We start from the raw sequence: 26,533 nt of genomic DNA, 5'->3' as shown, positions 1-26,533 counted from the left end.
CGGCGAACTATAGTCTTTATTAGACGGAGATGTTGTAAAAGAAAATATTAATAAATAAGGAAGGAAAAAAGAAGAAAGAAAAAAAAGGAAAATCTACCAACTGTTTTCCTTTTCTAATCTAAAAAAAGTGATTTATTTTAGCAAACAACCCGTCTTTAAGCATAATATATGTCTTGCCGGTATGTAAAAAATAAAAGAAACAGAAAATTAGCGTGGTCACCCTTACCATTTGAAGAATGGTTTGGGAAGAGAGTGGCTTAACAGTCTTGACATTATATAAGATCAGCTATGACGAAGGAGAAGGGAGAAAATGAAATAAACAGGTACATTGGCAAGAATTACTCCGATGTCGATCCTTAATTCTACTCTGAGTTCAACATGGACTAACAATTATAGGTCTGTAACAAATCCTCAGGGTTACGCTTCATCTTTTATGAGCACACATGAATGTTCAATCAGGGTTTTGAATATAATTGAAAATGAAGTTCACTATTCAGGTGTTAATTAATAATGACAAAAGCTGGGGAATAGAAAATTAATTGTTCTTTGTTATTAATTGTAACTTTGAATATTATTGGCCGCATTGCTACTTGAAATATTTGAATGGACTGCAGAACCTATTAAGTTAAATTTATTGAAAAAGGGCTATATAAAACAAAACTATTGAATACAATTATCTTTCAATTTCAGACCAAATATTAAGAAAAAGCCAAATATAATTTTTCAAGGCGAAACTGCTTAAAAAACTAATCTGGCAAGTCTGTTAGAGTCTCAGAAAATACGAGATACCCTCATATATTTTTCAATGTTTGTGCAGATTATGAGCGTTCTACATGTTTTGATGATATTGTGACAATTTTGCTAACCAATACTGCTTGAAGTGGGAATGAGTTGTGGGTCACACCTAAACAATGCAGTATGCAATTCACAGTTTAGACATCCCTGTACTGGATTATCAAATTTTTTTTTTGAATGAAATTGTCCCATAATCAAATCCTTAATGATGAAATTGCTGGCAATAAATTGTTTAATAATCAAATTACCCACAATCATTTTACCATACAATGTAAATGAACTTCACCTTACCATTCTATTGGAAATTTTATAGATTGCCCCGGCATTTTGTACATTACCCGTAAGAGAGATATATATATTTAACTCGTATTAAAAATTGTGGATAAATAATATGACGATGATAGTATGGGAGTACCTCAGGGATAAATAGCAGTTGGTATGATTAACTTATTTGGCTAACTACCAGTTGATCTCGGGCCTTTTTTCTTTTTCGAGGAAAGGTTGCTTGATATAATTAAGGTAAAGACGTAACACTTTTCCAAATTATACATAAATCTAACTTCACTACAACATATATATATATGATACAATTAGAGGAATAGAAAATAAAATCTCATAAAATTAGATAAGAGATCTTTAAAGCGGAAATAAGGTTGTAACAAGTGTTTTCAAGTCATTTACGACTCCACTAACAAAAAATCCAATCCTGATGTACGTACAACATACAACAACATTGATGTAATCACGTTGTAATTAATAAATAATAGTCTCCCTTGTATCCTTACATACATATTACATACACTAGATCAGGGGTTTCCAAACTTTTTCAAGCTGGCGCCCCATTGGCTTCAATATAAACTTGTAGCGCCATAAACACAGATAAGCTTTTCTTCCAAAATTAAAACAACAAACTTATTAATTAAACAAAAAATACATGTTAGAAAAAATAAATTAACTTTACATTTTCACAATTCCTGCTAACGGGATGGGTGTACTTGGAGTAGGGATATTAGTTTATCCACATTAGGTTGAAACTGACAAATAATGTCAATGTCGTTTTTGATTGAAACTTATTCTTCTTCTACCTCTCGTGTTTCCTCACTGCTGACTTCTAGGAATGTATTGATTACACAGTTTGGTACTTTTACCCATAAGAGATCCTGATAACTTTCAATCATGTCTCTTTGCAACTCTTCCAGGAGAGCACAATACGCTTGAAGGTCATCATCTGATATGTTTTTTTCTTTATCCAATTCACAAAGATTCATAAAGTTCATGACGTGATAAATTTAGTTTGAATAACTCACACCTTGACAAGAAAGTGGAGATAAAAAAATTTGAATTTTATAAGATTGGCATCATTTCCCTGCAATTAATTTGATAGAATTTTAGGAAAAATTCCACAACAACTGTATAAAACAAAGAATAGAAAGGTTTGAGGCAGTTTCCCATTTCCAGTTTCCCTATCTAACTTCTGTAGGTACCAATAAACGATCAAACTCTTTATCATTATCAATTCAAATCTATCGAAACAGTCTGGAATTGAGGGAATGTGACTTTATTTTATTTACTGATATGATAACAGTATTAATTGATTTGTGAAGTCGACCACTGCGGTGTTTTGCTACCAGATACTGCCTGTGAAATACACAGTACACTCTTAATACACTAGATACGGCTTTCTTCAAGAAACTGATGAAGCCAGGATAGCAACCTATCATGGATGGTGGAACATCTGTTGCACACGCAAGAATATTAGCAAGTGGGATATTTTTCTCTTTGAAGAAATTATCAACAATATCAAATACCGACTCTCCTTTATTGTTTGTTATAAGTTGTCATCTTTGACAAAACTAACATAAGAAAGAAGCAAGGATTCATATCCTGGTAATGTGGACTCACCTAATTGCAAACAAAATTCGGTTGCAGCAAGAATGTTACACAATTTATCTTCTGTGTTTTCAGCCGTTTCATCTATTCTTCTTTGAACTGAATTATTACAGAATTTCTTAATTTGGTCCGGTGACTTATATGCAATAATGTGCAGAACCTCTCTCCTCTCCAATTGTGTGAGGCTTACCAGATCAAGCAGTCATCAAAGATATGTTGTATGAAGAATGCCAACCGTCAGTGTTCTGAAGTGCTCGAAAACATATTTTTAATAGTTTTTTTTTTTTTTTACATTGAACTTTTCTCGAAGCGATAGGAAATAGAATATATTTTAGTCTATTTTATTATAATGTATTGCTCTCAAATGTTCCAAAAGTCTAGAGGGTTACATGGCTTCGTTTAAAAACACTTTCTCACACAGGGGTTGATGTTGATTCAGTAGTCCTGATACAAATCCATATTTCAAAAATGTATTCAACGCTATAATACCTACACTTCTATTCTGCATGTTGATGGGCAGCAATTCTTTATTCTGGAAAAATGTATAAGATACAGCTATAACGATTGTCATTTCGGGTTGCAAATGTGTAAAACAAAATTTAAAAGTTTTTACGGAATCGGGAATTTTCAAATGAAAAAGTTATGCGAGTTTGAAATGTTGCTGCAGTAAGAAGATGGATAACTCTCAAGGTCCAAATAAGTGAGAAATAAATATATAGAGACTAGTTATTACTGATGGTAATTTGGCATTGAGCAAAAGAATATCCAAAAGGGAAGAAAAAAAATAATTCCTTTCTGTGTTGGTTAACTGGTTATTAATTCTGGTTATTTTTCTTTTCTCTACTATGTGTTTAACATGTGAAATTTAGATTAAGATATTTACTCAACTTTTCGCATCTATGGTCCAAATGGTTAAAGAAATAAACGCTAATTGGGGAAAAAAATATATTAATGCAGTTTTATAATTACCTGACGTCCTTGAAGTACTTGATATAGTTTTAGAATGTAGAATTTAGGTTGGAATTTTTGAGTCTTACTTTTCCAAAGTTCAACGATTTTAACAAAATTATAAGTATTTATGCTAAGTAAAATGCTTGCATTTAAGAGTAAGAGTATACTGAGTATAGAATAAAATATAAAGACGTCAATAATGAAGTACATTTGTACAATCTCGATATATCGTATCTTCATCGTATTGACCGGATAATATTCCAGATATTCATTGCTTCTATCTTGTAGTCACTTTTTTTTATTTTTGTACATCAATTTGTTTGTTTATGTAATAATATGTAGTCACCTTTTTTTGCTCTACCGCCCCCTAATCGCCCCTTTTCGCATAACCACGCCCTAAGATCAAAGCACAGCTCCCAGGGGGCGGTATGGCTCAGTTGGGGAAACGCTTCTCTAGATGGGCTATGTTCATATAATGTAATTATGATTAATATCCCAATGAACTGTATAAGCATCTATTGTCACCCTAACCATAAATAAGGATGTGATTTTTGTTAGGAAAAAACTAATTTAGTAATTAAAAAAAGACGAGGGGTTGTTGCATGTGCTCTTTCTTCTTCTTTGTTCATTATATAATCGTGTGTCTAGGAAGGCTAATAGAAATACTACGTTATACCTTAAAGCGTGATACATCAAATTGATAATTCTAGCAATACCGATTACATGATGGTCTACCTTGTATTTCTATTAACCCTGATTGTCGTAAAAAGGTTGCAGGCAAAATTGTTAGAGTAGTATCGTTGTTTGGTAAAATCGTGGTCTACATTATCATTGTGATAAAAAATTGTTGTTGATAATATCATAGTGAAGCAACATCATTGAAAGCGATATGATTGTGAGTAATTTCATTGCAAAACAATATAATCTTGTGCAATTTCATGGGAATTATGCTATATTCGGGCAATCAAAGTATCGAATGGAATAAAAAACTGAATATCCAAGACCCTTTCTAAGGTCCTAAAATACACCCTGAGCTCTAGGGTGATATAAGTGAAGTTCTGGGTGCCAAGGTAGTTTAAACTCCACTGCCGTCGTGTTTCTGAGTATCAAGGTCCCCTTCTAATATTCCATGATACACCCCCGACTCATGGGTAGTGCAGGTGAACTACTGCGCCCCGAAGAAGTTACATTTATTTTCTGCAGCTTCCTTGGTCATCAAGGAACCCTACTAATATCCCAAAATATTGCTTGGCCCTGAGGAGTTTCTGGGGAGTTAAAAAACAGAAACCGAAAATCAACATGGTAACCGTGACAATTCGAAAAATGTTTTCGAGGAGAGCAGCTTCACTCTAATAGCGTTTCATTAAATCAGCTACAAGCAGCTGTGAAGAAGGAAATATACAAATATGACCCTGCAAAAAATCCTCCATCCATTATGAGCACACACAAAAATATTCAATCCTGTTTTGTATATAATTGTATGTAGTAGAAAGGGAAGATCCCTCCTCACAAATTAAATAGTAATGATAACAGTTTAGAAAAGAAAATAAACTCATGAGTTTGCCAACTCAAAAAAAAAAAAAAAAAAAAAAAAAAAAAAAAAAAAAGATTGCTAAAAAATGTCAACGATTACCACATCTGTTTATAAGGGTAAGTCCCTGTTGGACTGCGAATAGAATTGAGTATCGAAAACGATGTAACTATCTCCTATGTCCTTGTGCTACTTGTATTATTTTGTTTCATCTTAGATCTAATTGAAGCCTTTAACAGATTTTACAAGATATCTCTCATGCTCTTTTTCAATTTCTACTTTTTTTTTCTGGTATGCTCGATATCTCGTTTTAAAAGGAAAAAATTAGGTAATGTGAATAATTTTTGCGAGCTAAGGCTGGGATTCTAGTGTTTCAAAGAATAACCAATTGGTATTGTTTGAATTACGTAAAATAATTTGTGCTTTAATATATCAAGTTGATCGATAAAATTAGGACGGGACTACGAAGAGGAAGGGATTTCGTACACTTCAGGGACTCTTTGATCGATGTGATACTATGATCATGTAGACCTCAACGGGGATGAACGGAATGAATTAATTGATTTCGCCTTCTCAGAGGATCGATACATTCCCTGATCTAAGATCTATGAGTCTTCAATTTCGTCATGATTTTTTCGCAGCAATCTGATTATGATTAATGACACCCCCCTTCCCCCTCTCCAAAAATTAAATTATATTGATATGGTCTCTCTCAGGAATTGGGGGCACATTATTTATTTTATATTATCTCAGGTGTGGTTTCTTTACAACTACAAAATGTTAATTTTTAGAATTTATTTCCCAAAGAAATTAACATGGATTTGAAAAATAGATCAATCCTTTAAGTGTCTAATGAAACATAATGACAACTAAGGTGCTCTCCTATAAAACATTCTTGTCAGGGTTAGTATTTGGTTTTTTCTTTTTTTTAATACAAAAAATGCTTATAATTTACATATCTATTTATGGAACTTATTGTCTATCATTTCACAGATGGAGAAGGAAAAAGACATAGACGCATAGTAGAGTTCTTCTGACTGAGAATGAAGTCATCATACTTTAATATATCATCTGTTTATACATAAAGTATTTGCAAATAAACTAGTGTGTGTATTTGTGTGGGAGACTAAGTTGTCAATCAAAACAAGAAAATCACGAAGAAATAACAGTAATATCTAATAATAACAACGAAACATAATGAAATAAAATAGGATCTGGGACAAATAATTATAATTACAAATATACACCCGAATGTGGAGTAATTAAATATATTATGCAATCAATAGATAGATAGTTGTAATTGTAAGAGATGGTATCGTGCAAATGGTGAGATGTAATTCTCTTAATACATATTAACTATTATCTACAATCTACATAAAAAAATACATTGTACATCTATCTAATTGGAATTGATTTTTACGAAGGTCGATCAACTCGGCGTTACCTCGCTAACACAAAAATATATACTGTATAACTGATTTTTTTGCCAGCTGGCAATTGTTTTGGTTCTTTTTTCCTAATCAGTGTTCTGAATGTTGATTGGTTGAATTACAATTGGTTCCTTTTAGGCTATGAACAACCAATTATTGAATAATAATTCCGTATTTGGGGCAAATTATCTACATACCAACTGATTTTGGATCCTTTTTTTTCAGATGAAAGGTTTCGAGATACAATAAAAGTAATGACATGTCAACATTTTTTCAAACAAGATTTGAAGGACCGGGAGAGTCGCAACTTAAACTTTTTCTCAAACATAAAAAAGCAGCACACATTTCCTGAGGAAGAGAAAGAGAAAACTGCTTTGCCCACTCATAAACAGCGTAAGTAGATACGAGACATTACCTTTATTGTATCACTCAACCTTACAAACGCAAAGAAAGGACAAAAGACCCAAAACAGTTGGTAGTTAGCCAATTCTTACCAACTAGGGAATTGTTATTCAATAATTGTTGAGAATTCTTCAAAGCTTAACAAAAGCTCATTCTAACTAACCAATCAATGTTCAAAACACTAATTAGTGTAAAAGAAGCAGAAGCATCGACAGCTGACAACAAGCGAGATTGTATATTTTTGTGTTAGTGAGGTGTACCACTACGAAATTTACCTACATTACAACTGTATGAATAATATACTGAAAATGTTGTGGCAAATATTAATCATTAATCATTTTTGTCAACTTGTCTGCAAGATATTGGAAGGAAACTGATTTTGTGGATTAAAAATGATTCTTTTTGTAATAATGCAGTCAGTTATTCTTTGATGTTACAGGAACTTATTTCACTTAAATTATTATTTTGCTATCAGTTTATAAAACTTAATCATAACTCAAAATTCACTCATTGATATTGTAATCCTCAGTACATATAAAGGGGTCAGTTGTAACAATGTTGCAATTTTCTTCCTTTTGTTTATTATTTTTTATTATTTTATACATTTAAGCTTCACATCAAACATGTTTTTAGACAGGACAGGATCATGTAGAATATATTTATTGTATCTATAAAACCGATTTCGTAACTGCAATATATTACCTTATCATATCTCATTTATACTTCAACACATCCAAAGATTTAATTATTTATTCATCAAAAAATATTACTTAGTCTAATTGAGAAAGAAATGTGTATATAGAGTCCACAAGTTATTTCTGAGGGCAGTTTGGCATTGTGAGGTAAACGTCTATAGGAAAATAAAGCTTGGAAGAAGAATTTAGCTCTTATACATAGTGATGAAGATCGGGTGCATTTTTTAGCTCACCCGTTTTTTTTTTTTTTTTTTTGGTTTTTTTTTAGTTGTCAAACTGAAGAGTAAATTTTCTTTTCCTAAGCTTTTGTCATTATTATTTAACTCTTGAGTAGTGAATCTCTTTTTTTATTATATACAAAACCATATTGAAGATTTGTGTGTGGTCATGAAAGACAATGAGGATTCGTTGCTGAGTTGTAATTTTACATAAGTCATTTCGGGACTCAGAGTAGAATTGAGGATCGCCATTGGGGTCATTCTGGCCTTGTTTATTTCCTTTCACCCTCTCTTTGATAAGAGCTACTTGTAGCTGATCCAATGAAACATTTTGACAGCTAAGCTACTCTCTTCCAGAAGATTCTTTAAATTGTCAGGGTTCCCATGTTGATTTTCAGTTTTTTTTTTTTTTAACAAACCTAAAATGCTCCCGATTCTCATCATTGGCTATACAAATAGATTGTGTAGGGATATCCTTGGTTTTAAGAAAAAGTGTGGACTCCATAGAAACAATATCCCAAAAAGGAAGAAAAAAAATAATTATCTTCTTGAGATGATTGTCATGAGTGATGAGAACTTGTCAATACTGCGATTCGTTTTTCTTTTCCAACTTTTCTCTTTCTCAGTTTCTTCTCTACTACATCCTTGTTTGTTAACAGTTGAAATTTTGATAAACCTTACTTCCTAAGTTGTCGCATTTATATATTTATTTCTCCATAAATAAAACCTTCCCTGGCTACGAGAACAGTTGCAACATTTGATGTGTAGCATTTAAATGCAATTTAAAAAAAATAGATTTAAGCAAGAGTAGCAAATATAATATGTTATAATGTTTTGTCGTCAATTTTTGACATGTCGGAGGATTCAAAACACCTCCTGATAATTGTGCTAGAAACAAAGTTTCCCAGTCTCCCCTACTCTTTCTTATTAACTAATTTCGTATGTACACTATTTATGTTACTGATTGGCCTCTAAATTGCGTCTTAAATACGAATTTATTTACAGTGTTATACTCATGTTTTCATTGTAATTATTTATGAGTGGGAGAATAAAAGTTAGGTACTTAGAGTTTGGTAAACGTCTACGTCCCTTGTGCATAAGACTATTCTTTTGACCCGTTTCAAAGGTTGGTACGAGTGCATGTTCTATATTGTGTGATGATGTTTATGTATTCAGTGTAACTATCTAGTATCAACCTACAACATTTTTTGTTTCTTACACTTTCTTATCTCTACTCACTCATGTGTGTCTTAAAAATATATACATTCTTCATCCAAAGGGGTTAGTTTTGTACTAAATATTATAGGTACACTTAGGTATATTTATTTCTATCTACATTCAAAGAGATTGAAGCAACTATATTTGTGTAGTGAGCCAATAGTAGTGTTGAATCGGTCCAATCTTTTTTTAACATCTGATGGCCCTCAGGATTGATTAGTCGGTCTTTCAGTCCTACGGTTTTGGCTATCCTTTTATTCTCCTCACTTCTAGCTAGGATTAAAGAATATAAAAACGAGGTAAATAATTAATGAAAGCAACAACGTATAATCCTAAGTTCTAGCCACACACCTCCTACCTCAAGCTTCAGCTTTATTGTATCATTGAAATGATGTAGTTAGTAACTACGTTATTTCAGCTGCTGTAGTAACCAAACAAGGACCGGTTCTAGGACTGACAAATTGTATTATAACCAGACCAATTGGACTGCAGTCTTTTTAACTTTTTTAGACCAATCCAACACTAGCCAAGAGTTTATGTAAATTTAATCAAGGCCGTGACCAGTAACAGTGTGGCTGGGAGCTAAGGTTAGAGATAGGACAGGTCTTTGGAGTCAAATCCGAAGTACCCAGATACGATATAATTAACTTGTTCTATCCGAAAAGAACTAACTTAAGCTACTGGAACTTTTACGGGTCATAAAGAGATGCGAGGGATTTCTTGGATCTTAAAAAGCATATAGTATTGATTAATACTTAATCCTACTCATATAAAAAAAGATCTGATCCATATCTAAACGTAGCATCTCTATTTACGAGTATCTTTATTAGTACTTGGAGCCACATCTACATAAAGAGTTACACCTTGTGGTTATTCCACACGGCTTTACCTCACTAACCCACAAAAAAAATTGGAATCTATTTTCAAATATTTTAAGCATTTTGATAGCAATAATTTTTATTTTTGACAAATTTATTTAAAGTTTGCACAAAAAACATTATAAATTTGTCAACAATCTATTTGTTAGGATGGCGTATTCCCCTTCCAGTAGTCAGAGGCTTGGGCAAGGGCCAGTTTTACTCTGAGCTTACGATTACGGGGGCATTTTCTTTCTTCTTTTTTTTAAATTGGAATTTAATTTAATTTTTTTTTATTAGAGAAATTTCAAATATTTTTTTTTAAACTATAAGAAATATTTTTAAGCAGAAAAAAAGAGATATTTTTTTGTGTTAGGGAGGTAACGCCGCGTCGCCTTTCAGTCTTTATTTAATCGGTCCAGTCTTTTTCATCTATCATGAGTCTTAAGGATCGATTATTTCAGTCTCAAGTTCTAGCTATCTTTTTATTTTCTTCACTCTTAGCTAGAATTTAAGAATATAAAAATGAAGAAAAGAATGAACTTCAGGTATCTCGTCTCTATGAAAAGGTTATGATAAAACTTCAACAGCTGAAATAACATAGTTAGTAACTACGTTATTTCAGCTGTTGTACTTACAATAAAATATTTAATAAATATTGTTCTTAGGACTGATAAAATTAATCAAGTTTACTAATCAATTAATTCGCTAACACAAAATTACAATAACGTGTATTTTGCTGTCAGTTGTCGAATTCTTCGTCTCATTTGATATATCATGGCTATTTCATATTTTTTTCATATTATCTTTGTTAAAAAAAACGAAGTTATAACTAAAGAAAGGAACTGTGTTAAGAAAAAACTAATTAAAGCGATTGTAAAAGGAAAAACAGTTGATACACGTGCTCTTTCTTCTTTTTTGTTCATTTTTTAATAAGTCGTGGGTGTGATAACATTTCCCAGGGAGTACTTTAGAGATAAGGATCAGTTAATATGACTACCTGATTTTGTACCATTTTTCTGATTATTTTTTGCTAAAAGTTTTTGTGTACAATAAAGTTAATTAAGTTAATATGACTGTAGCCTTTTGAGTTTTTTTAGACCAAACCAACACCAGACTATGTACAAAGTATGAATAACGCAAGTTTTAGACATTTTTTACCCTCTCCAATGTTCGTATTTGATACACAGAATGTTTGCACATTGGATAGCTTCTGTTTGCAATTTCAAACCCCTTCACCCCTCTCTCACTTACTTTTTTATAATAAGAACTGTTATTTTATTTTGTACGATCAATCGCTGATGAGGCAATTGCCCTGACTGCCCCCTCCCTTAATGCCGCCACTTGGTTCTGTATATAGTTATGAATTTAATCAAATCTATAATACATTATATTAAGAAACAGCAAAAAAACAAAATACAAAGAAACCATTTATTTCTTATCGAAAGAGAGAACATACCGGCGGCCACTGACTTTCTTCAAACTTATGTCTATTCATTCTAAAAATCCAAAAGAAAAGTCTCGTACTTTTTAATCCTTTCTCTCTCTTTTTTTGAACTCCCTTGACTTTATTCATTCAAGGGCACTAATTAATTAATAACCTTGGCTCTACACTACTACTAACCGCTATTTATTCAGTTATAGATATATAAATAACATGCATCTCCATTCTAAATAAAAAATGTACCCTTTTGTCTATTGGAGTGATGTTATGAAATGAACACTTAACATAACATAATATTAGATATAAACTGCGTAGCATCCCTATTAGTTTATACTAAGATGCTCAAAGACTTTCTACAACACTTTTTGTTGTTTATTATATAAAAGAAAGTACATGTATGTGGTATACTATGTTAATAAGAAGTTATTTTAAACCCTATTTTTTAAGTTCAATAATTGTACTTTTTTGTTTTAAATAATATGCATGTTGATTACAAATTTCCAAATTTCAATATTAATGAATAAAAAATACACGCCGGAAAAGGTGATTGAACAAGTGAGGGAGGAGAGGAAGAATAAGACGGGGGGAAATCTGTACATCCTCACATTGCTCTCTCCCTCTCGTCCATAGCTAAGGAAAGGGGGGAAAAAGAGTGCTTTTATTTCCAAAGAAAGAAAAAAACGAGAGAGCGGGAGGGATGCCGAGGGGATGTTGCCATTATTATTCAGCTATTATACTTAACAGTAGTGTCACCTATGAAAATAGTGAGAAAAACTTAATTCTCAACAACTGGGGAATCATATTTTCCATAGAGGTCGCTCTATCTTTTTCTTCTTTTTTTTTAAGCGAACCCCCTTTATATTTTCCCCCTTTTATGGATAGAACGGCAGTTCTCCACCGAATTATCTATCAATTTTCCCTCCTACATTTTTTTTTTTTTTTGGGGGGCGCTCCCGCTATTTATTGTTTAGCAGCAGCATTCGAATCAGTTTTATTTTTATTTTCCGAACGTCGCATCTTAGTTTTTATTTTTTTATACATCGTTTTTACTACTTTTGGCTTTTATTTTTTTTACATATATTATAAGATATTCCCTGTGTTTGAGTGTGCTTTTATTCTTTGACGAAAAAGAATACTATTTTATTTTAACTAATTTATAGATATATAAATATTTATAAATTACATACAAATATCATCAATCAATTATGTGGACTTTATAGTAGTACCTAGTAAGAGTACTCCCGGGATCTCGTACATAATATTAATAATAAGAGACTAAAGGATGTATAGCCCCTCTTCCAGTCCTCGGAAGGGGCCATTCGGATCTAATAAAGGCAGTCCTCGAAAGAATTTGCTCAGTCCATCTGATGTTACTCCGTTTAGGTAAAATGTTGTGCTGTCCGGATATATATTATATATATAATAGCTGTGTTTGTTCATTTTAAAAGTAATTATGTAATGTATTTCCACACTTATTCGTTCCTTTCCCTCTCTATAAATATATAAATAGCAATAATAGGACTTATGACCTAAATGAATCTATTTTATAAAATAAAGAACACTGCATAGTAGAAAGTGATCGAATTTCATGTGATGTTCGTTGGTGGATCCATTGTTTCTTCTTCCTCTGTGAGAAAGAGAAGAACTGAAGAAGAATGAAAAATAATCATCTTTCCTTTGTGATCCGTATGATAATGAGTTCAAATTGACTCATTTTTCTTTTAAATATTCAATTACTACTCATTTTGTTACTAATAATGTATCTTGAGGAGTTTTTAATCATAGTGACCTTGTTCCTCATTCGTGCAAATGTATAATTTATCGCTTAATTTCATGGTAATCATATAATAAGCAAATCCCCCTGAACAAGAAGCATCACGGATATCTCCCCCCCCCCCTCTATTTACTTTAATTGGAGTAATAACACCTCTACTCTTCCTACTCCCCTTGCTAAAGTAGTTATAATGATTTAATCGTAGCTTGCTACATGCAGTCGCTCTACTACTGTTTTGACCTATTAATTATAACACATAATAATATGTGCTTTATTTAAAGAAGAAGAGAAGTAGGGAAAAATCCAAGAGTAGCCTAGTAGCACCCTCCTAAGTATAGCAAATGATTTGCTTTCCATTGCATATCTGACTATCCATATAGTTACTTAATATATGCTTATATTCAGATTCATGTTAGTTATTCCTTATATATCATATGTCTTATATAGTATGTAACTAAATTCAACAAACAACATTCCTCCCTCAGTGTTCTCCTCCTTGATTAGCCCTCTATCCTCCTCCTACAGGTTTAAGACGTTATAAAAACACACATATGGTTTAGTAATTAGAATTCGTTCCCTGACGTATAATGTTGTTCATTGTGCATACTTCAAGTACATAATTCAAATTATGAAAAGCTTGTTTAAATGAAGATTGACATCTTCGTAGTTTGTAGTATTCCTCGTGTTATTTATCTGAGTATGAATGTGCTGTGTGTACAAGGTGCAACTTCTTCGTAATTAAATTCCTTATTTAATTAGAACATGAGTCATTTTATCTATTAATTGTATTAATGGATAATATCATTTCATTTTGATATATTAAAATTACTTGGTTATTGTGTATTTGTAACTAATATTCACTGTGGCACTTGAACTCTTTATAATGTATCACAGAATACTTAATTATCAATTACTAATTTTCATCAAAATAGTCAGCAATTACACCATTAATACATGAATTACACGATTATGTATAGAATATTCAACTATTGCATTATCGTTATGGCAGGTCCTACTCTAAATTGTTCATCTCATTTGTGGATTTGCTTATACAAATTACAACTTGTACTCAACATATGTACATATAAATTTAGAGTCCAGTCCAATAATTATATTAATTAATAATATACCCTATTATTATACCTAATCATTTAATATCTGTAACAAATTATTTACCATCATTTTTTTATCTTACTTATTTTTTCGTAATAAACACAAAATAATATCATCACATATGTTATTCGCTGCTTAAGTTGAGCGTGTTATTGTATTTTTTTTTTTTTAGTTGGAAAATCACCAAGAGTGCTTACATACAACTAGCTTTATCGCTGCTCTGCTCATTATTGTACGTCTTTGAAAATAAGCAACCCTGTTGTACAATATACATCTTACATAGCAGTCATTTTCTTTGTAAAGAGTCATGATTTGTATAAACACATTACTGAAGTAACTAAGGGATGTGTTCATAATGATATTTTTATTAAAAATGTATAGTACATATGTATTGAGTTAACACAAAAACAATTTTGATCAAAAATCAAGAAAAGGAATAGTGTTCAATGTATCTTTTTACATAATATAATTATATTGTATATGTTCAGGATGGTCCAGATAAATTGGGAAAATCTTTAAAGGCTTATAACGAACGAACTAGACGGGGTAGAACCATAATTTTTTTCTTATTTGAAGGCCACATTTAATCAAATTCAATTATTTATTATGAGATTCGCCTCCTTTGATAACCTCGACCAAACAGTGCCGGAAGCTTTGACAGGCCTTGGCTTTAATTTACATTCCCTGGATGGATTGAGTAGCCAAGGAAGAAGTTACACCTTCCAACAAGACAGTGAACTGGCCCACAAGACCAAAAAGTGCAGGATCTCTTGGCCCTAAATACTTTCAGTTTTGGAGCTTAGATTTTTAGCCTGCAAACAGCCCATACCTGAACCCATGCTATTTATATCTCTAGGGAAGGGTCGAGCATGAGGCTTGTGCCTAGTTTAATTCGTCTATGGGGACCCTGAAGAAGTGGCACGGCATGCCAAAGCTTCTGGCGCACTGTGCCCGAATTTATCAAGAAAGGGAGATCTCATAATAAATAATTGAATTTCATTAAAAGTAGCTTTCAAATAATAAAAAAATGATGGCTCTACCCCATCTTGTTTATTCGTTATAAGCATTTAAAGATTTTCCCAATTCATCTAGACCACACTGTATACATAGAGACCTACATTTTCTCGACATATTTCGCTCAATTATAGGCTATATATTCAAATTTTTGATATGAGTTGATATACCCAAAAATGTTCTCTAAGTTTATAGTCTTTATTTGATCCCATTCTCCAATAAAATCTATCAAATTATTTCATTATGTCGATGAATGTTTCCTATATTAATTAGTGCAATTTGTTGCGCCTCCCAAGAGATTAATCAGAATAATTATTGTTGATTAGTCGAAGAATACAAAATATCTCATCTAGACTCAATTTAGAAAAAAAAAAAAAAACTAATCATGCTAGCTTGACTTACTGTTGACGTTCCACATATATGTTAACGTTCATAATTATCCAATAGATAAGGAAATGCAGTTTGTTTAGCTTCTTAACAAAATAGTATTTTTATTTTTTTTGCTGAATAGTCTTTGTCTCAAATAAAATTTTTATTATTTAGATGAACAAGTATAATTTGAATATGTATCATTATTGCATATACCTAAGAGTTTAATTACATTACTTGATTATAGTACACATTTGACTCCAGGAAATTCTTTTTAAATTATGTTATTCGTGATTACATATATGAAAAACAGCATAATACATAGCTATGCTAAGCTAAATAATTACTAATCAGTCTTTATTTGTAACATGTTACTTATTGAAAGACGTCCGGTTTATTAGTATTTAAATATAACATGTTATATATATGTATATATAATTGACCTCTCTGTTAATTGAAACGAAATGGCGCATTTATATTTTAAATTTGTAATTTCTTTTAAATTCTATTTAAATATTATGTGAGTTGTTGTGCTAGATATTCTAACTGTTTTAAGCTCTCTTTGACATCATCATATTCTTCTACTTTGAATCAACAGCTTTAATGGCCCAGATGGCTTAAACATATTCGGAAATGAACTCTTATCACAAACAAATGGGATTATCCCAAGTGAGTAATATATTATTATTATTTATTCTGTGTAAGAAATTGACTAATTATTTTTTCCTCATTATATCAGTGTCAGTGCCGATGGATCGACGGAAGGGCGATGGAGGAGGTTGTACAGTTGGAGATATTCCTCTGTCACGGAGATCCAATTTGAATCAAAATAGTGCATCTCGGCCACGAACGCAGTCCCTCATCCCTTTAGGGAAATCTCATTCTGTGGGTAGTGGCGGGATACAACGGATTCGTCCCACTGGGAGTGCAGGAGGGGAGGGGTCATTGGGTGGTATTTTATCTGGGAAGAGTGTGAGAGAGTATGACGAAACTCTACGAGACTTGCAAAGAGATAACTTCAACTTGAAGCTACGCATATACTTTTTGGAGGAACGAATGGGACATGGGGACGGAATTAATTTCTCTTCTGACAAAAACAGTGAGGACTCTATGATAGAGCTTAAGGTAAATAAATAATTAATGATATAAGGACCTTCATGTTTACATTTATACCAATACTTAGATGACCTGTGAGCGTTTGAAATATGATATAAATGAAAAATCAGAGCTTTTGCAAGAGGCAAGATTCGCAATTGAGGATCTAGAAAATCAACTCCACAATGTATCAGAAAAACGTGAAAAGGAAAAAAAGTCAATGGAGGAAAAACTCAAGTCATTAGAGTGCGAATTAAAGGATGCGTGTAACCTAACATACCGCCTCAATAACAACAATAACATCCCATCCAAACGTGATCCATCGAATCATCCATCCTTTTTCAATAGTCCAGTTCATAAAAGAGTTGTTAGCAGCGGTGAGGAGTTTGGTGACTCTGATGATTCTCTACTCAGGGAGGTTGAGATTGAGATGAGGAGGAAAGTCAACTTTGAGGGACCTATAGGCCTTCCACTCCCTGTTGTATTAGAAAATAAGGAAAAAGAGGAAGTTGTGGGACGGCAACAGGAATTGGAAGACAATGTGGAGAGATTGAATAAAGTTATTAAGGAAACAGATAAATGTCTTAGAAATGTAATGAAAAATTTATGTTGATACAATACTGTTTTGTACTTAACTGTCATGTATCAATTACTTAATCAATTTTATATATATATATATATACTCTTGATTATTATAGGCTCAAAATGTTGTTGCGGCTCGAGTTGTGGAGATCGAGGGATTGAAATCTCAGTTACAGGATAGGGATACTCAAATACATGATATGAAGATCATGAATGAAAAGCTACAAAAGAGTGATCATGTAAGTAAGGGAATTGATTAGTGTTACATTGTTATATTATAGATTACTTATTAGTACTATGTAAATAAACAAGTCCTTATGTTCAACACATTTTTGTATCCTTAGGCAAAAGAGTTGGAAATAGAAGACTTGAAATTAAAACGAGACGAGACGTTGGAACTTTTAGACAAGGCTAAGGTTGATTTAGAGTCTGAAATAATGAAATATGATAAGGGACTTCGGCGGAAAGAGAGGATAATCAAAGTAAGTCTTCTTCACCTTTCTCTCGTATATTTTTGTCTTCTTTCATTTTCTTATTCATGAAACTGGAAAGAGAAATTTTTGATTCATTTTTTTTTCTTGTTTAAATATAAAAATAAGAGTCCTAGTAATTGATTATATATTTATAAATGTGTATATATTATTATATATATGAAAGGATCTCTCATATGAAGTGGAGATTAAAAATAAAAAAGTTCAAGAGCTTCAAACTAAACTAAAAATTCGAAGTCTTGATGCCTTAGAAAAGGATATATTGTCAAAAGATGAGGTAAGAGTCATGTTGATATAATAAAAATAATATGATATGACCTTTCATTCCTCTGAATAATGGCTGATGTGACGCTAATGTTCTTCATCACTAGTTCACACGTTCCTCTTAAATATAATAATTTAATATTATCATGTAGTAACTACGCTACTTCACCCCTTTTCTTCTTTATTTATTTCTTACTCCTATTAATTATTATTATATTCCAGTTAAGTATATAATATATAGTATTTAATGATGATAAGTTGTCAATAACGTACTTAACTCCTCAGTGATGTTGTTTTATTCTAATACATTGTATGTGCTCAAGAAACAATTCTTTTGAAAGCAATATTAGAACATTGTTTGAATTACCTATGTTGTATGAATCAATGTAGCATTCATGATTAATTAATCAGTTTTACCATCCACTCACCATAGAAAAAAAGAAAAATATGTCGTCACCATTCGTCATGTTATCACGTATTCGATTAATGATGTAAATGTCAACACAAAAGCAAAGCTATAGGGACTTTTCTCAAAATTGAGTCTGGATTACATTTGTATTCTTCGAATACAAATTATCTTCAGTTTATATCAACAAATTATTCTTATTAACCCTTTGTAAATTCCACTTAAAGTATCGAATGTTGATCTTCACAATAAAAGAATGAGAAATTGACAGTTTATTTTGAAAGGAGACATAATATGGGGGCCAATATAAATAAACATCAAATAAAGTTTTTGGACTTTTAGGGTATACACGCTCATCCCACATATTTGAATACAAAGCTTATAATTAACTCAAATATGTCTGCGAAATATTGGGATGTATGCATATATTAAATAAATAAAAAATAATTGGGATTTTCTCCTTTTCTTGATTTTTGTTCAAGTTTTGCTTTGTGTTGTACCACCATAAATATGTACATACTAATTTGGGAAGATAGTACGTTTATCATTGTATTTAAAGAAAGAAAATAACATAAATTGATTGATTGATTGATTTTATGATTCGATTGTATTTTGTTTATAGCATTAGCAGATTTTTTTACTTAAAGAGACTATAAGAGAAAGAGGCGTCATTTTTATCAATCAAGAATGTTTTTTTCTTTTCTCTAATTCTGATTCGTCTAAAATTTCGTATATGTGCTTTGAACTTACTTATTTTGCACAGTTCATTGTCATCACGTCTAAAGGACTCTAGGGAAAGAGTGGGCAAGGGAAAAATAATCCATTCAATCTAAAACATAAATATGTTCCTAACATAGTCGCCCTTATTCTTCTCTTTTCTCTAGGGGGAGACTCACTTTTTCACTCCCCCCTACTGGCCGCGAGCCTAGCTGGAGGAACATGTAGCAGCTTATACAATCTGACTTGTATTTTTATAAAAGTTACCAGGTAGTTGATAAGACATATTCTGTGGTACATCATTTTAAATGCCCAGAGTTAGGCTATTACTCGTAAATACCAAAATTAGTTTTAATAGATCAAAATGTAATGATACTTTAATGTATCAATCGCCAACTGAAGTGACTCATGTTGTAATTGAATAAAGTAGGCTGAGGCAAAGAAATTGCAACTTGTACCAACATGTATAAAACTAATATCAAAATGGAGTTGAGTCACTCGATCTCTATATGGCTATAGATTTATTGATAAATCGACAACTATAACAATCGTAATAATGCAATGGATAATTGTGCATCTTCTTATGACGTAAATAATATAGAAAAGCAGGGAACCACCATAATTTCATTTTATATTTGTCAGCTTTTTCTTTTTATCTATCTTTCTCTCTCTTTTTGTGAGATGACAACATGATCGTACATGTTGTTACTTTTATATTCTTTAGTATTAAGTTGGTTACTGTTAATGTTATATATTAATTAATTTTAATTTTTGCATTAGTTTTCATTTTTAGTACTCTCTTTTTAGCTGTATACGTAAATTTTGATAATTTTTTTTCTTTTTTGGTGAATGATTGAGACTATTTCACTTTTTTCTTCTGGCCGGGGGGAAAACAACCTTCAATTACTACTTTATAAGTTTAAATATTATAATCGTTAAAATAAAATAAAACATAAGTATCACAAATAACAAATATGGCAGTAATGCTTTTTAACATCGCAAAATCCTCCTACATCTACTCTCCTTCGTCAAATGAGAGATACTAACTAAATTCCCCAGACTGACATTCCTCATAGTAGTTGATGCTTCTTTCTCTTTAGGAATCTGACAATGATAGAAATGATTTTGGTTTGACTACCTGTGTTGTAACTCCTACTACATCTAATATCATACCAAATCAACATCAACCAATGAATGAAGGCAACGAGAATAGTGGAAATAAATGGGGTCTGAATGTTGTCACTCAGAGTCTCCATATTCCACCGAATAGTAAGAATGCTATCCCAACCTGGGAAGTCAAGAAGTTAAGAGAGGACATTAGAATTTTAAGGGATTTTTTGAAGATCCGTGTCCACGAAAAGAAAAATCTATTAAGCCAAATTGCAGAGTTAAATAAGAGGATTACCATGAGCAGGAGATCTAGTCTAAGTAGCACGTTTCAAGCTAATACTCCTCCTCCACTCCGGGAGATCACCAATATATCTTGTCAAACAGAAGAAATTTCTTCTGCCGGCTCTCATGAAAGAAACACGCTCAAGGCTCAGCTCTATGCTATCGCAGATAAGTTGAGAAACGTTGAACGATCCTCTCTTGAAACGGACAAAATTGTATCTGACTTGAGAAACATTGCTGCTAACTTAAATATGGCCCATCGAGAAAGGAGAGAGTCTCATTACTCTGATAGTTCGTCTGATTGGACTGGGGGCCTTCCGGATCCGAGTCTTATTATGCCATATTTGGAATTTGATGATGGCGGAAGGAATGGAGATGATGAGAGGGTCTACTCCTTAAGCAATGGGCGTTTAAATGATCCCAAAAAGTTTTCAATCTATTCTATGCTGGAGCAATTCCAACCCACAGATGTTGATGAACACTGTGAAGGATCCCCTTTACATCAGTCAATGGAAAGTTTAAGTATGCATGAGCCAGCCATTCTGAGTGAGGATTCATGGTCTCAACCGGATGTGAGTGAGGCACGGAATCGAATGGGGATACCTCCTCTCACCATTGCTGCAACAACAACGACGAATAACAGTAATAATTGTACTCTGAGTAAATTTAATAATAACAGTAGTGTTGTACTTCATCTTGGACTCGATGATGAAAAGGAGTCGGATCTAAATATTTCTCAAAGAACGGCAAATCGTAAGTATTCATTTTCATTTAAGTAGGGTTTGAGGAATTATCGATATACTACATAATTATATTATTTATGTACAATATTTTATGCAAATCAAATATGGAAAATAATTTTCCTCCCGGTTTTTTTATTTTATTTTTATTGATGAAATTTCTTCATCTTCATAGAAGTATACAAAATTTCTGTTGTAGTTTTTCCAGCTATATTTAGATCCATGTTACATACAATAACCATTTATCATTTTCTAAAGTATGACTGCAATTAGTCAGCTGATAGTATAATTAGAATCATTTCTTATATTGTGTATGTCCGTCCATACTTAAGCAGACACTATAATTTATAAAGCCTTACTAAATACAAATACATCTAGTATTTAACAAGCATGATATGATGACCTGCAATTCTCCTACATACATATTTGGACCGGGGAGTTCATTGGTGCCATTTTTTATGTACATACTTATAGCTGAAAATAACTGCAAATTAAATTTAATATCATGTTTTTGAAATTGGACCTCCTCAAATTTTCAGACAAATCGTTTTATGCCCTTGAATACACGACTCAAAACTTATCCAATTCTGACAAAGAAGAATCATCCACATATTATTTAGAGTATTCAGATGAGTCAACAACTCGGCGACATATTATTATGGAATCGGGTCTTGATGACGATGATGTCGATGATGATACTTCCAAATCATTAGTTGCAGGTCCAGATCCCTTTTTTTCTTTACTTTTTTTTCTTTTTGCTTTGAAACATTAACACTCATATTCATATTGCATAATATACTTTTATTTCATTTGTTCAATTAGGTTGGCCAAACGTACTCTTTTCCCCAAACATCCTCTCCGGTGTGTTGGGAGTACTTTTCATGAAATGTAAAAAGGACACATGGTCTACCATTAAAAATCGAATTACCATAAATAGAAAGCATACTTACAATTAAAGAAGGGGGGATACAGTCAAATCCGGATGAAGGAATATTTGACTATAACCGGATTTTTCTTACATCCGAAGTATTTAACAAAAACAACACCATTTTTGGATACTTATGTAAATAATTAATTTTGAAAGTCCTTATTTCGAGGCAAGCAGTGTTAGATTAGGTCCTGTTTCATCCCAGATTTTTAGCTCAACCTTTAGCCAAAGTTGTTTTTTTAGGGGGGTTCATAATATGTATCCATATTTTTTGAAAAGCAATGTGGTATGAATTTAAAAATAAACATACAGAACACAAATATGGTGCTAGTTTATGATTTGCATCTATAAATAGGAAAAATTCTTTTAGGAATTCTTCGGCCCTGTATTTTTCGCCTTAAACTATTTTGCCTTTATATAAGAAAAAATAAGGTTTATAGGTCGTCATAGTTTATTTTTGGTTGAAATTCATGTTTTTTTTAGTTCTTTAATCAAAATGTGTAATGTTTATTACTATAAAAATGGTTTTCTGCTGGAATTATGATCTTGCCTCATATTATGCTTGTTCGTCAATCCATGAGTATTTGCCAATATTGAATAATGCTATAGTAATAGATAACGGAGGAAAGACCACCACTCCTTCCATTCGAATTGTTGTCATGTTTGTTTATTTTATTTTTCTTAATATAATAATTATATTGTTCCTATTTATAACTTTTTATATAGTGAGGTTTGGATGGTATTTGTGTATTGGAATTTTGGGGGATTAATCCTTCAGTAAATAACCACTTAATGTGTTTTTTTAGTAATTAACATTACTAATTTTGATTAAAAAATTCAAAGGGAACGTCAATTTCTACCAAAAGTTAAAAATAACGACGTATAAACCTCCTTTATTTATGTATTAAGGCGAAATATCCTTGAGGCTAATAGTTTAAGACAAAAGTATCTAGTGCCAAATTCTTCATTCCCATGAATTCTTGTAAGGTTGATACTAATTAAGGGAAGAATAAGTTGACTTTATGCGGATTTTTTAATTCATATTACATCTATTTGTAGTATTTTATATATTAAAAAATTGATATCTTAGAGAAAGTTGACTCAAAGTGTATTTTTATTATATTCGGATTTGACTGTATTTCCTTTAAAAAATACAAATATCTTTTTTTTTGTTCTTAAAAATTTATAAATTAAAAAGACAAATGTTTTATCTTTTGGAAAGCAAAATAAGGTCACCCTACTGGTTCAATCATAATATTTTTAAAGAGATGATTATTTTATATCCCGGTCAAAAATATTATACTTTAACACATTATGTATGTATATCTTCATTATTCTTTGATTTGGCTTTACATCTAGCTATTTGATCTGCACTCTACTTTATATGACTTACAAAGTACGTAATCTCTTCCTTCATTTTCTTTCATTGTTCTTTTTTTGGCTTTTATTTGTATGTATAATATTGTGGGTATCTCATTTTTTGTCTTTTACTTCTTCTTGAGCAATGGAATGATCACAAGGGAATAAATCTATACCTTCTACTTACAAATTGATATTTTTTATTACGAAGTTTGGCCTTAATGTATTCGTATTATGTATATTAAATTAACACTCACTTACGACATCATTTACAAAATCCTCATTTTCTCTCATATTTTTACAGAAGAATGTATCATGGGAAATTGTCTGAAGGAGAACCTTGCTCGAATCAAGATTGTCATGGATAGTCTAAGCTACGAAATTGATTCAACTAATAGTATTGACTCTGACGTTACAGATGAAGAAGATGACATAATCGAGGGAGAAATAAGGGACCGTAATTTTATGATCCACTCCAATATTACCGGAATGAATGAATTAAAGAATATTAATATTAAGGTATGTTACTCTTGTTCAGAGCGCATCTCCAAAGAGCTACAAAATAGTCTTCGTCGCTCAAATACTCTACTTAAATATTCAACTTCTACTATACGACGTCTCAAACGCATCATTCGACACCATGAAATCCATTCCGAAAAATCTCGCGATGAGCTGAATTATACAATGAATACTTTGTCAGAACTAGAATCTTCACTTCTGGATGTACGAAATAAATCTGAGGAAACGGAGAATCTTCTTCGTAATCAGCTTGAAGTCAAATTGAAGGAACTAGAATATAAAAACAAGGAAACTCAGAATATAAAGACTAAATTAAACGAAAACTACAATCTTGTTGCCCAGCTCAGCTCTGAAAATTTGAGCTTATCTCGAGAAAAAACGAGGCTTGAAGAGTCCCTTCTCTGTTTTCAAAAAATAGAATCCTCTCCAGAGCATTGTAAGAAGCAGTATCCCCTTGAAAAAATGAATAGTTCGTATAGGCCTCTAACCAATGATTCGAATGGGTGCTGGAGTATGCCGCAAAGTAGTATGATATTGTTTAATTATTTATTTATATGAATATATACTTCAGATTTCTTTTTTTTTTAAATAGAAAACACCAAAATACGCTCATCTAACTTAAGATCTTCGCCAGAAACCTCTTCAAGTTTTGACTTTCTTTCCGAAAACGCCTCTAAAAATTTAAATAGCTTTTCAGTCTCAAAGTCTAATAACGCAAACATCAATAATAATAATATTGTTGTCCCTGTCACACCTCCACCCCTTCGGCTACATCGAATAGGATCCCGCTCTAGTCTACGCAAAAAGAATCAAAATCGTAATAGTTGCATTATTTCTGAAGCAGAGGAGTGTACTAATAGTATTGGCAAGATGAAGGAGACTGGAAAACATTTTAGTTCCATTGGTAATTTGTCTGGAACGTCAGATATATCTTCTCCAGATCTAGGAGTGGATATGAGTTCCTCCGATCCTTTCTCTAGTCTTGAGAGGCGGTGTTTATCGAGTAAGTGATTATCTATCTAGATTGATCTATACATAAAATATAGTCTTATCATTCATTGCAACTGTTCTTTTATTAGATTCAGATACCATAGGTAGTATCATGCATGAAAACTATCAACTACGACGGGAAAATAAGCAACTGATTGAGAAGTTGAGTCGGCCAATTTCAAACTTCAAGGACACGATGGATTAAAACAGACAACCTAATTCAAACCTCTCCTTTCTTTGAAATCTTATTAATCTGTTCCTTTTCTCATTGATCATTCATTCAGACTGTCTTCGTGTGTTGGAATGAATCCATTACTACTCCATTAATTATAAAAAACATATTTTATTACGATGTATTTTTAACAGATATTTATTTCTATTTTTATAGCAAATCCATTTTAAAATCTATACTAAAATTTATAAAAATAAACAAAACATAGCTAAGAATTAAAAAAAACAAAAAAAACACACACAATAATTATACTTATAGTCAGACTATAGTGATTTATTGATTTAATTATATTAATAATTATTATGTAGACGGTAAATTGAAACATAGAAGACTATAGTAAGTAATCTAAAGCTACTGTTCTAGGATTCCTTGACTATAGTTATCAATCACTACCAGTAAATGAATGTGAGATAAGATAACCAAGTATACTTTGAAAAAGTGGTATAGTAAGTTGTGCAGTAGAAACTTGGATTGAATTAAATATAATCATATACTTAATTCATAATTATGGGTTTCAAGTTATGTGCCCCTGGTTACAAGCAAGGTAACAATAACAGTGATAAGGACCTTGATGTGAGTTTTCATTGATTGCCAAGGAAGGATCCTAAAATTGTGGCGTAATGGAAAGCAAATATCTAAGTGAACAAAATCTCTAGAAATAAATTATTGCTCATCTACACGACAAAAATAAAAAATGTTTCCAGAGAAAGGATTACTTTAGTTGTTTGTCCCAATATATACCACCTAGGATCGCCATCGATGTTCCTAACGCCCCTCATATAAGATAAATATATCACAAAGAATCAACCTTCCATGTAAAGCTGACTTAAAAGGTTTCAATTTAGGGGTTAAATCCAATTTACAAGTGAGCTTCACTCCCCAGCAAAAACACACAAGTGCTCTTCAATATTATGAGCAAGAATATAATAGTCAAATTGAATGGCAGTTTTGTTTAGAGTAGAATGAAGCCATCAGACAAGCAAGCTATGATTAATAGAAAAATAAAAATCTCCAATCAGCATCAATGTAATGTTTAAACTAAATATGTGGTAATATTTAATTTTGTAATAATGTCTTCCAAATTAAATAACAAAATACAAATATGGGAAATATATCA

General features: G+C 31.8%; 1 protein-coding gene across 14 annotated transcripts; it reads left to right on the top strand.

The window, feature by feature from the left end:
* Window positions 1–8,934: 8,934 nt before the first annotated feature.
* On the top strand, window positions 8,935–25,619 carry LOC121122081 (uncharacterized). 14 transcript variants are annotated; one of them, XM_040717090.2, is made up of 13 exons: window positions 12,419–12,814; window positions 14,491–14,550; window positions 16,300–16,370; window positions 16,441–16,826; window positions 16,885–17,388; window positions 17,495–17,617; window positions 17,723–17,860; window positions 18,036–18,146; window positions 20,357–21,401; window positions 21,928–22,107; window positions 23,980–24,720; window positions 24,787–25,197; window positions 25,274–25,619. In XM_040717090.2, the coding sequence occupies exons 1-13, from the start codon at window positions 12,714–12,716 to the stop codon at window positions 25,387–25,389; spliced, it is 3,987 nt and encodes a 1,328-aa protein (XP_040573024.1). In that variant the 5' UTR covers window positions 12,419–12,713; the 3' UTR covers window positions 25,390–25,619. The 14 variants fall into 14 exon arrangements, with proteins under 14 accessions (XP_071746768.1, XP_071746769.1, XP_071746762.1 ...); XM_071890661.1 differs by lacking the exons at window positions 12,419–12,814; window positions 14,491–14,550 and adding an exon at window positions 9,197–9,429; XM_040717091.2 differs by lacking the exon at window positions 14,491–14,550.
* Window positions 25,620–26,533: the final 914 nt, after the last annotated feature.

The sequence above is a fragment of the Lepeophtheirus salmonis genome, chromosome 8, assembly GCF_016086655.4.
Source record: "Lepeophtheirus salmonis chromosome 8, UVic_Lsal_1.4, whole genome shotgun sequence".
In the NCBI taxonomy this organism is placed as follows: Eukaryota; Metazoa; Arthropoda; class Copepoda; order Siphonostomatoida; family Caligidae; genus Lepeophtheirus; species Lepeophtheirus salmonis.
Note: the sequence above shows the minus strand (reverse complement) of the source record. Positions and strands in the feature narration are given on the sequence as shown.

Excerpts from the sequence above, each read along its gene's own strand:
- LOC121122081 (XM_040717090.2), top strand. The coding sequence starts at position 12,714 with ATGTATAGCCCCTCTTCCAGTCCTCGGAAGGGGCCATTCGGATCTAAT. Across the intron at positions 17,618-17,722 it reads AGCTACAAAAGAGTGATCAT|GCAAAAGAGTTGGAAATAGA; the intron begins GTAAGTAAGGGA and ends TTGTATCCTTAG. Across the intron at positions 18,147-20,356 it reads ATATATTGTCAAAAGATGAG|GAATCTGACAATGATAGAAA; the intron begins GTAAGAGTCATG and ends CTTTCTCTTTAG.